This window comes from Myripristis murdjan, chromosome 21, assembly GCF_902150065.1.
Source record: "Myripristis murdjan chromosome 21, fMyrMur1.1, whole genome shotgun sequence".
Classification (NCBI taxonomy): Eukaryota; Metazoa; Chordata; class Actinopteri; order Holocentriformes; family Holocentridae; genus Myripristis; species Myripristis murdjan.
The window spans coordinates 5,777,047-5,789,677 of NC_044000.1; the positions used below are offsets into that span (position 1 = coordinate 5,777,047).

The following is a 12,631-nucleotide window of genomic DNA, read 5'->3' on the forward strand; positions in this document are numbered from 1 at the left end:
CCTCTTTATCTTTTGCCCTCTTGCATTTTTTTGTCATTTAATTTCCCCTCTTTTTCATCCTGCCATCCCCTTCACTCCTCCCTCCACCCTCTCCTCACTCAGTCATCTCACACTGCCTGCTTCTCATTTTCTGTCTTCTTTCACCTTCTTCTTTGTCTCCGTCACTTCATCTGTCTCTGTCCCTCTCCTGCTCTGCGCATTTATAACATCTCCCTGTCCCTCACTTCTCCTTCTCTTCATTCAATTAACTTTCCATATCCGCGCCAGGCTGTCAATCACCAGCTGGCTGCCTCTGCCTCCTCTTTCCTTCTTCTGACCCAGTCACCTAGTTTAGGAGGGCATCCGGGGTTCCCTTGAGCATGGCAGCAGTTGGAAGATGATAGACAGACAGACAGACAGATAGATAGATAGATAGATAGATAGATAGATAGATAGATAGATACCCTTTGGTAAATTTAATATACCTCAGCATGTTTGAGTGAAATCCATCATAATCACATATTGCACAATCTCAGGTTATTATTTCTGCTCCTGTATCTGGTAAAACATCTGAAACTAGATTGCATACCCCCTTACACACACGCACACACACACACACACACACACACACAAACGCACAACACACCTCTCACAGTACTAATCCACATTTATAATCTTATGTAATTTACCTTTACATTAATCCATGTTTCCAGGGTCACAAATAATCCAAGATTTAGATTTAGATTATGTGATCTAATCTTATCTGATAACTTTCTTCTAATTTTACCACTAATTTTCTGCTGATATTTGGACCATTATTGATTTTTTTTCCCCACCAAGTGAATTTGCTCAAGTTTCAAAGACAAAAAGAAAAACTTTTTTTCTCGCAAATTTGTGACTATTGAGTTTTTCTTTTTCTTTTTTTTTTTCATTAATTTATGACTTCATTCTCAACAGCTTTGGTGTGGAGCATTTTTTATCTAAGTATCTTGATGGGAAAAAGCTATCTTTTGAACTGACCATGTCAAATAGCATGATGTTAACGTTCTGTGCTCGCTGGTTAAGAGTCAAATCCATTTGCCCTCATGAAACATTTTCCAACTTTAAAGTCCATTCTTTACCAAGTGAGTGCCTGCCTAAAAAAATATGCATCACATATCAAATGGCACAGCTTGGAAATTGTTTAAAAACAAAAAAAAAAAAAAAAAAAAAACGTGACCAATAGAGCAACAATGCGAACCAAGTGAGTGTGTTATACTAGCTTTTGGTTGCAGCTCATTTTCCCGTTTAAAGAACAAGCACCATGTGCCTCAGTGCCTGCCAGCTGTATCGCAGGGAGTGAACCTCTCTGTCCTGACGCTGATTGTAAACTAGTAAGTCAGCCAGATCAAGGCAGTGCCATGTTCCTGGGGCCTCCATGAACCACAAATCCACACATAATTTCCCCAGACCCTTTTCTCATTCTCCAAATATGATGGGATTTACTCTGGGCCAAGACACCCCCCTGCTGTTAATCCTCATGCTTTATAAATCTCCACGCGCTGGCTAGGTGCGCGCGTGTGTGCGTTGCAAAGATGAATGATTGTGCATACATCAGATGAAAAACTGCTTCACTGTATGAACCGAAAAATATTGAAAAGGTTAGGCTCGACAGAAAATTATCACAGGCATTTATAGCCACTTCTCTGTGGAATTCATGCATGTGTACGGTGCTTGCACTCGTGTGTGTGTGTGTGTGTATGTGTGTTAGAAAAGCGACCTATTGTCGTCACCACAAATCATATGCTAACCTCATCAGCACAAAGCATTTACCTAAAGGGCCATCTACATTTTAATGACTAAAACTAATTTATCTCTGGCTAGTGTACATTATTAAAGAAGACTCTTGATATTCCTCACAACACATAGAAATTCACACAGCTGTCTCTTTTCTGCTGATGGCAACACTATGCTAATGGTGTTAGCATTTCCTATGTGCCTTTCCAACTAATAAACAAGCCCATCATGGTAAGGTATAGGTGTATGTGTGTGTGTGTGTGTGTGTGTGCACATATGAATGCATGCATATCTGCAAAATTGTTTGTGTGTATGCATATCACCGCTGTCATGGAAAAAGGACAGAGTCTGCAAATTTAGTGCTTTTCTTTTCCTTAATTAAATAGAAGGCTTGCATCTATGTGTTGAGTGGATTTCTTGGCCCTTTGTACACTTGAAACCTTATTATTTCTGTATCACCTAAAGAAGTGCATTGGCATCAGTGTAATAAACATTTAGCATTATTTTGAATAACATGATGGAGTTCAGTCAGTCTGATAATAGATCCTGTTTTCGACTCTTTCGGTGCAGCTGACTGATTTTAAGGTCAACAGTGTTTGCAAGTTTATTTGCACCCAGAACTGGTGCGAAACTGCACAAGACAAATGAATAGTGCGGTCAACATTACAGTAAAAATATTGAACGCACGCTTTTAAATGCTCCATTCTTTAAAACAAATGTAATTTATTCCAGGGAAAGCATAAATAGCTCAGAGTCAGGAAGACAAAATACTTAAGTTGCTTCTATCTACAGGCTAGACAAACATAATGCTAAGTTTCCCGGCGCTGTGCATTTGTTGAGGAGAGTCTGGTAATTAATGATACTACTGCTGGTGGCAGCCCTGTTCCACAACTGTTGCGGTAAAATCAGTTTATAAGCCGCAGTGCAAACAAGGCCATTTACGTGATAGATTATGATGGCGGCCAATATTAGTCCTGTGACAATGAGAGCAGGAAGAGTATGTATTGCTGCACCCAAAACCCAGTGTGTGTGTGTGTGTGTGTGTGTGTGTGTGTGTGTTTGTGTGTGTGACTGTGTGTGTGTGTGAGAGAGAGAGAGACAGAGCACAGAGATATTTGATTCTATGAATACCTGCATGCATTTCTTTAGTAATTTTGAAGAAAAGTTTGTGATATATAATCCAATGATTTCTGACATATAATGATGATAAATATTCTATCTACATGCTCATTCTCTCTTATGCATCAAACTTCTGCTAGAATGCTCCACTAAGATGGGAAAAAAAAAAAAAAAAAAAAAAAAACACCATAGGCTATATAAAAGGGAGTAAAATACAAATATGCAGTCTTTAATGTCTGTCCAACAAAACCCCAGTTCTCTGTTGTTTGGCACTGCAGCAGTTGTGGGGTTAAGTGCCTGGCTCAAGAGCAAATCTGGAATTCGAACATTGGACAAGCCATCTACTGGGAACCAGGAGGTAACGAAGAGAAGAAAGGAGGCAGAACATGTTTGGTGTTGAAAGTGCTATTAGGAACTTAGCTTTTTCTTAAATGACCCAGAATTAGAAAAAAAGGTTTAGAGAAAGGATTTAAGTATTACAAAACATTAACAGCATGTAGGAATCTTGTCTGATGCAAGTTCCTACGAGCAGGGAAATGGATAGCACATCGGCATAGCTAGTTATAGCCCTGATGCACGACCCTTTGGCTGGTGACTCACCCAAAGGTTCCAGTGCTGCTCCATAAAGAAATATCTGTAGCTAAAAAACAACACTGAGTTTCACTGAACCAAACAAGTGTCCACAATCCTTCACTTGTCTACTTTCACTGTGCAGACATGCGCTACATCTCCTACTAAATTTTAAAACATAGTTAATGACATGACAAGGATACCCTGACGATGATGAAATCAAAGCTGGCAGCCTTCTTTGTTGGTGCTTGTACTTCCAAGCAACACGCTCACTACCAGTCAAAAATCTCCGGGATTGTATTGTGTGTTTCATGAATGCATTTTCTCAATATAACTGAGTGAATTACAAAGCATGCTAATGTGATGTGACACCATTTACACAGCAGTACATGTATTGCTTGGAGGTATGAGCACAGGAGAGACTACATTGATATACTGGATGTGCATACCCCACACGTCCTGCCTCTGATTGGCTGGTAATCATTTCCTTCAGGTAAGGTTGGGGTTAGGGTCGGGTTAGGGTCAAGTTTAGCCAACCAAAGTAAAAATAGGGGCGGGTCTGCGACATGCACCTCCACTACATCAATTAAGTCTCATACAAGCACCAACAAAGTCAAGGCTGCCATCTTTTTTTTTTTTTTTTTTTTTTGCTGTTTAATTTCATTAATTATGTTTTAAAATTTACTGAGACACAGAAGATGCAGCCTGTAGATAGAAGCAACTTCAGTATTTCATTTTCTTTCACTTGAAATTCAATGTAATTTTTTCGCTGTTGGCCTCTGTGACTTTTTTTTAGGGAGATTATTTCTACGGGGGAGCACAGGACTCTTCAGGAAGGTCAACAGCTGACACAACCAAAGACTAACAAAGTGTCCTGTGTCAGGCTTAGGCTAGATAATAATGCTCCACCACCCAATGTCACCAACTTGACAACTTTGTCACTAGATTTAGTTACTTTCATTTCACCATGGCATTTTGGGGGGAAAAAAAAAAAAAAATCAACATTTTCTGACTATGGGAAACAATATTTGTTAAAATTAATGTGTTGACTCACAAAGAATTTGGTGGCAAATTTGCAGAGCTATTTTCTGATCTAAGTCAAAAGACTTCCCATAGACAGTGTAGCTTAAGGCGGGGACTGTTGCAAATATACTGATATGCTAATTTTAGTTTGACATCATCTGGCAACTTCAAGCAATGCCGGCAGTGGTTGAGTTGGACCTTTTCAATGTCACACTACATTGGCTACATTTTCGAGTTACTTTTTTTTTTTTTTAATAAAGTGTAATCACAATTGTGAAATCTTTGACCACTTCTTCAATTGTGTATTCTCGATGAAACACATGTTCGGTTTTGTTCTGTTGAGTCTGGCAAGTAGCCAGTAACCTTGCATGTACTGGGTGCCTCAGGCTGGTTCTTTGCCAAGCACAAATAAAAGCTGAACACAGTAACACTACCCACATTTGATGATTGTGAGAAGGGCATTGAAAAAAAGAATCCACTATTTTGTGACATTTCCTTGAACATTTAAGTTCCAAAAGTTGTTGCTGAACATCCTCAAGGACAGTTCTGGATGTTTGCATCCTTCCATATTTCTTTTTGTAGTTGTTGTCATCATTACAATTTGATTATGTTAAAAATTTTGTCACCTCCTCACTGTAGAGGTTCAGACGTCTCAGCTGCAGGGATCATTGCTACAACAGTCATACTGCAGTTATCAGTGTCTTTGAATAGCTGTGACTGAACAATTATACAACATTGTACAACATATCAAGTATAAGTGTCAATCTGATACTTATTGGCGTTGCTCACACACTTTGTCGTTTATTCTAAAGGCTGCGTGTCATCTTGCTTTAGTTTCTATTTTATACATATTTTATTTGTGGGAACATCCACATTCTAAATAATTACTATTATGGAATTTAAAATTAACCTTAAACGGTAGCAGATATTACTCCATTTTCCCAAGTATGTCTATTCTAAAAGTGTCAATAACTTTTTTTTTTTTTTTTCAATGCCTTGGACTGCTGACAGGGCACTGGTGGATTCATGTGATCAGGATTTCCCAGCCAGTACATATTTACTGCAATACAAGACTAAGCCATGGATAATCTTGGATGCTGGAGAGTCCAATTTCAGTGAGAGATCTTGTGTTGAAAGGCCATGTTTTAATTTGGCTTTGGCTGTTGGAGTTTGTATTGGCACTGTCACTGTGTGCGGAAGAGCAGCCTTCCCTGCAGCTGAGGAAGATGTAAAACTGTCTTGAGGCATGTGACTACATTTTGAACACAATGGCACAGACTACAAAAATAAGGCTCAGGTTTAAAATGAACGAAATCATCCTTTACTTCTCTGTAATTGGTAGTACTGATGTCATATGTCACATTGTACACGCTAATCTGCATCTCAGCAAAAACCCCCTTTCCAAATGGGCTCCTGGCTGTGTGCAGCTCAGGTGTGAAAAGCAGCCGCTGCACCCTGCGGCATGCAGTGGCTTTAGATTTGAGATGCAGTGAGTACACACATTGCCATGAGGTGTGGGATTCTCCCCATACACATTTTGTACTTGCACTACTGCACAACAGTCTGTGACTATGTAATGCTCCTGATTAATCAAATGACTACAGTTGAAATCAGGAAACAAGTAAACATGTTGTTACTAATGAATGATGCTTACAGTCTTAAAAAAAAAAAAAAAGTATGCGATTCTCACATACACATATTCCATTTTTTAGTAGAACCTTCATGGATATCCTTTGTTCATCTGAAACCATGACACTATACTGTCTGTCTGTGTGGTGACAGTCAAGCCACTCAGTTAACTACGTAACTGCTTGAAAAGGAGGCGGGAGCAAAATAATCAAGTAAGAAACAATAAAAATATATGGAATGTGACTTCATGGAGCGGATGAAGCGAGTTCATTAATATCAAATTGATGAAAGGGATAATTTTAAGTCATAAGAAAAATGATGCCATGTGGGACAAGTACCTCCCACCTCCATGGATATCTGTGTTTACAGCTTCTGCTGGTGGAAGCACATGAGAAAGTGGGCTAGATGGTCAGACATATCGGTCCATTATAGAAGGAGTTAAGCATGTTCATCAGCTTTATCTGTTCAGGCTTGATCTATATGGAGATTTGCAGGCAGATGCAAAAATCATCGAATCAATTCAGTTAGGGGCTTCCAATAGCCAAACAGTGTAGTATGGATCTGTTTCTTCAATAAACGCTGCATGTAATCAAACAAACTGCATCATGCTCATAAAAATGGAAGTGAAAGACAGTGATAATATATATAAAAAAAAAAAAATACACTGGAAACCAATATCAGTCTAACCTGATTCTGTTGAGCTGATAATGGTATGATGTATCATCATCAGTTTGCATATTGCAGGCTGAGACCCAGAAATCTGCACCATCCCTTCAACCTTTTAAATGGTTGCAGGTGCTGGGTATATTAGTGATGTGAGGAGTCTTGTGTAGGGCACTGGGACCTGCCGCTGCTATGTACTAGACTGGTGCCCCTAATGAAATAAACAGGCTAGATGTAACACAGAGTTACCTGTGAAGGCTAGAGCTGTCCCCAGTGTAATAGAATAATGCATTCTGGCTGTATGAGAAAATGTATTTCTGCTAGACTCCCAGGACAACAGGGGGACAGAGCGGAAGAGAGGGGAGGAGAGGGAGAAAGCAAAAGGCAGAGAGAACAAACAAAGGTGAGGAAATAAAAAGGGGGGGTTGGGGAGGGGGCAAACAACAAAAAAAGGAAACAGAATAATCAGGGGAAAGGGAGAGGGGGGAGAGGGAGGGAGAAAACAGAAAACACAGTGTTTGCAAATCACAAATGAAAAGCATAACTGTTCTACACACCAAGCCATGTCCCTGAGGATATATATAGGCCTTTCAGCATAAAAATCTTACTTGGAGCTGGTAGGTAGGTAGGTAGGTAGACAACCTTTCCTTGGCCTGCCTCCATCTCTCACAGCAGTGGAGGAAGCAAAACTACAAACACTAGAACAACATGAAATGCAATGTCAACCTGCATCCAATTGAGGCCTGCCTGTCTCTCTGCTGTATATGATACTTTCAGATGGACTGCATCCACATCAAAGGCAACAGATTTTGGTGGGGAAACACAGCAGGAGGCTGAAGTCATCCCAGTGAGCTGAGAAAATCTCTGATGGACATTTATGTTTAATTTGTCAGTGACATCAGGCTTTACAGTTTGGTTTGGACTGCAGATTTTAAAAACCATATACAATACCATGCGGTAAGCCACTTCCTTATCACATATCAAAACAGCTTTAGAAGCATATATTAATGATAACAAACGCAGACCCTCTCCAGTCCCACTGAGACACAGAAGCCAAATAATGACCCGGTTAATCAACAGGCTCCGTAGCTGATCAGCAAACACTAACACTGGTTACACTGCTTACATGACAATGTGATTTATTATAAAATGGAATGTGTTATATATACTGCATATCTAAATATCTTTACTGAGATATCACCATACTGTACCGCACTGTGTAGTAGAAGACCACATAAAACAACAGAATAAAGAAGTCACTTTGCAGCTATTTGCAAATTGCACACAGGAAGTAGATCATGGGAGTTCAGTGAAAACGCTGGGACGATTTATATTTGAAGCTCCACTGCCCAATAGACCTTTTTCACAGCAGTCAGTTTTGACCTGAAATAGCAGGTAAACACAGGTGTTACTAATAACTAATTACAAGATTCTGTTCCATTTAAGTGTAGCAGAGTCTTTCCAGTGAGGCAGCGTAAACAGCACCAAGGTCCTGGTATTCCCTTTAGGTCAAACAGAGTTAGACCTAAAGGGAATACCATTAATTTCATAAGTAACACCTGTGCCTACCTGCTATTTCTTGCCAAAATGGCTAGTAAGGGTCTAGTAAGAACAAAAGTGATACATAAAATAAATACATAAATCAATAGTAATAACATAACACAACAATAAAACATATTATAAAATTCAAATGACACACTCTTACCGCCTTGGTCGGTGCTGACAGTGATGGCGGCCACCTGACGAGGGAAGGAGCTCAAGTCTGACACACCGTTGAGTGACTCAATCTCAAAGGTGTAGTTTGCGTGGGCTGAGAAGTCCATGACGGTGACGGTGGCGTTGGTGAGACCCAGGGGCCGCGGCAGGAAACGCAGCTCCTCCTCACAAAGATGGCATTGGTCAGGCTCAGGCCCGCAGCGCTTGCACTGGACATTATAGGTAAGGTCGCGGCGGCCCCCGTTGTCGCTGGGAGGCGACCACTCCAGCATCAGACAGGTGTCATTAAGATTGAACATCAGATTACGGGGAGGGGATGGAGGACCTGAGGTTAGAAATAACATAAATAGATAGATAAATGGACTGAATATATAAGGCAACTCTACAGAGATTCCTAAATGCTTCACATAATCCATCTATTAATTCCTAATGCAATGTTGCACCAATATTAATTCATTGCTGCATATAACATAGATGCAATGAATGTTTCAATCCAGTTATTATTGTTACTGCTACAGAACTCCCTATACCACCCTGCCCTGCAGTAAACATTCCCAGGTTATTTCATCTCCATACCATTTCACTTCTGTGAGACTGGAGGTATTTTGTGCATTGTGTGTGTGTATGCGCGTGTGTATGTGTGTGTGTGTGAGTATCAGGGTAAGCATTGTGCAGGAGCCGGCAGCCGGCTGTCAGCAGGGTGGAGTTAAAAGGCCTAGGGGATTTGAACACTCCCGTCCTGCCAAGCTCACTGTCTGCCTGGACAATGGGATGTTTGCCTCTCTACCTCCATTGCGCCATCCCTCTCTCTCTCCCTATCTTTGTCAAAAAACTCTCACCAGACAGGAAAGCTCCTCCTACCCCTCCTCCACCTCTGTCAGCGTCTGTCCGTTCGTGCTCTCTCTTTATCTCTTTCCCCTTCTATCCCCGTTATCTCTCCTCCTCCATTCTCTCCATCGAGGAGAATCCACCCACCTTCCCTCCTGCAGAGCAACCCCACTGCCATCAATCAGCTCCCATTCTCCTCTAGGGGGAGATTGGTATCAGCACCTTCCCCCGTTTCTATCTCCCTCTCTTTCTCTGTCTACTCCATCCAGGCTTAACACTTTCTCTCCATCTTCACTTTTATCTCCCATTCTGTCTCTGTCTCATCCTCTCACTTTCGATAACTCTACCTTCGGCTTTTTCTTTGTGTCTCAGTCTTTACTTTCTGCTTCTGTCCTTTGTGTATACACAAAGCAAATGTTTTATGTGCTGGCTTACAAGCTCCTGATTAAAAGATATTATATATCTATGAGTCAAAGCAGTGTGAAAATATCAGATACAGCTTATAAATAAGCATAGCTGATGTGGTATCTATAGTTTTTCAAGCACTTTATGTACTGTGGTTAGTTTGCTTATTTGATATAGTCCTATAGACCACCACAAGCTGTTATTAATATGGAGTCTCCTTTTCTAATAAAGAAATACACTAAACTAGTCTTTGATATATTGTATTTCAGTGAGCAGCTTTAGAGAGGTTAGAGAATTGGACTGATGATTGGGTGAGGTCATTGGTTGAAATCCCAAAGCTGACTGAGAAGATGTGTGGACAAAGTGAACGTATAAAATGGGAATCCCTCAGTAACTACTGCTGCAGTGCCACTAAACAAGGCACCAAACCCTCAACAACGCTAGTAGCAGCACAGTGCCCAACAGAAGCAGACTGCAAACTAGATGTCAATCAGTGTGGATCCACAAAACTCAACACTAATTACTTTTTCAAATAAATAACTCTTTCAACTGAGCAATGCAAAGTGGAGTGTTAATACTGAGAGACGGGCACGTTGGTTGGGTTAGGGAGAAAGAGACCCCCTCCTGGAGCCAGGATTGAGAGGGGAGCTTGTAGGCGAACGCCAAGTGGCCAAACTGCCAAGTGGTTCGGCCAGGCTTAGTCAAAACTAACTATGGGAAAAATAGGGACCAAGTGCAATGCCTGTTTGGGGAAAAGGAGTTAGAGTTTGTACTAGAATAGGCTGGGCGCACTTCTAAGCCTTCGCTCTTGAACCAGACTCCTGGATATAGTTGGGACTCTCTTTTTTTCCAGAGTTGCCCTGGGAGAGAGGCAGTGGACAGGCATGTTGTTACCTGTTAGAGAGCTGCCATGCTAGAGTTTCTCCCGGTGAAAAAGAGGGTTCCCTCACTGTGACTACATATTGCAGGGAAAGATGGTTAGGCAGTAATTACAGCCTAACAACCGGGTCTTTCTAGAGACAGTGGGGGGTGTCCAGGAGAAGGCTCCACCACAGGACACTTGGAATAAAGCTACTGGGAGGAAAGGCCTGCCCAACCTGAATCTGGTTGTGCTTGGATGTCTGTACTAACCATGGATTATTCATAACAAACACCATGTTTGAACAAAAGGAAGCTCATAATTGTACTTGGGGGGTGGGGGTGGTTGGAGGGGGTACATGGAGTCTGAACATTTTAAAAGTCTCCATTGTTGCAGCATTAGCTTAGAGCTGTGGCCAGATGGTTGTGGGGACCTGTCACAGCAGCAACCCAAGAACCCGTTGATGGAAACCATTGATGAGGCAAGGCTGTCAGGATGAACAATGAGACCTTTGGGGTTTGGGCATGCCATTGAGTAGGACTTTCAGATGGCCTCAAAGAGGTTCTGAACTGTCAGGCGATTCCATGATGAAAGGAACCAGTTGAGGTGGTTTGGACATCTAAGGATGCCTCCCGGATGCCTCCGTGTGGAGGTGTTCTGGGCATGTCCTATTGGGAGGCCAACCGAGAACACACGGGGGACAGCATGTCCCAGCTGGTCTAAGAATGGGTCGGGATTCCCCAGGAGGAGCTGGCAGAAGTAGTCAGGAAAAAGGACTGGAGCTGTGCTGCTCCCCTCAGTCTGTTGCCACTGTGACCCAGTCCCCAATAAGTGGCAGAAAATGGTTGGATTTCTATATGCTTCTCTGCTTCTTTCACTTGCCTCCTATCCCATATTTTCCCTCCTTTAGCTCGCAGCATTATTTCACATTATCTGAATCAAATTTTGGAGATCAGAACACTATATGTACAACCAAGCTTTCTTGAGAGTCCACTCTGCAAACAGTGCATCTCACAGGGCACTACAAACTCATTGTGACTCCACGATGACTTGGCTTTGTCTTGCCATAAAAGACAAATACACTCTTCCCTCGGGAGAGCTCTCAGACACGGCCCCCGTCTATCTCAGCGACAGCTAAATGGCTTTTTAATTAAAGGAGAATTAGCCCGGTTAAACTGTAATTTAATGCAAATATGAAGTCGTAATGACAGTCAGTGAATCATCGATGAAGACGAGGCAGCTGAACAAAGCCATGTAATTCATCCAGGGGTTTTCTAATGTACAGTTTCAGACCTGATATGTCCTATAGCAGTGAGTGGAGTTAAGGTAATGTCACTCTGCTTTGGCATATGCTGAGACCTCTGGAATAATCCACCATCTGTTTGGATATACAGAGTATAAAACTTTTGAACAGGATTTATAATGGGGTGTGACATTATTTTTGTGGGATACAGAGAAACTGTATGCATGTATGTGTATGTGTTTAACACTAAAATCTTTGGCACTGATCTTTAGTTTTGAGCAATGCTACATTTTACATGGTTTGATAAAATGGAAGGTAATGGAAGCATGTGTGCTCTACTGAAAATCTATTAAGCATAAGGATTTTACCTAGTTTACATTGTAATCTGGTATAAGACACAAGAGACAGGAGTTGGAGTGAGACAAAAACCTATTGAAAGCTAAAAGATTTGCTATTTGCCTCGACATACAAGCCAAACTAATGTTGGTGAGAAATTATGGCTGACTCCTGCAAAATGAACTCCCACCAGCAGGTGACATTCTGGTGTGGCTGGTGCTGTGTGATGTTAATTTCGTGTGGGACAGTGGGTGATATTTTCATTATTTACTGGTTATACAACAGTGGAGGAGAGGATAATTGTGGGCATCCTGATCTGTATTAACTTTCCTATAAGACTTTTTTGTTTTGTTCGTACCAAGAAAAGCCCAGAGGAAAACCAGGAGCCATTGTACTGCTAGCAGGGCCAGTTAAGGAAACGCTTTGCAGGAAGGCACTTAAGATTTAAAGTAACTGTGAGCCCAAAAGGGAAAATTAATAAAACG

The 12,631-nt window shown here is 41.4% G+C and overlaps 1 protein-coding gene across 1 annotated transcript in view; it reads right to left on the minus strand.

Annotated features, from left to right (window-relative positions):
- The window catches only part of LOC115380034 (ephrin type-A receptor 6-like), a 247,204-nt gene that overhangs the window by 99,511 nt on the left and 135,062 nt on the right, over positions 1-12,631 (minus strand). Inside the window, exon 5 of the mRNA XM_030081062.1 lies at positions 8,465-8,800. Coding sequence (XP_029936922.1) covers positions 8,465-8,800 — 336 coding nt within the window. The remainder of the gene's footprint in view (positions 1-8,464; positions 8,801-12,631) is intronic.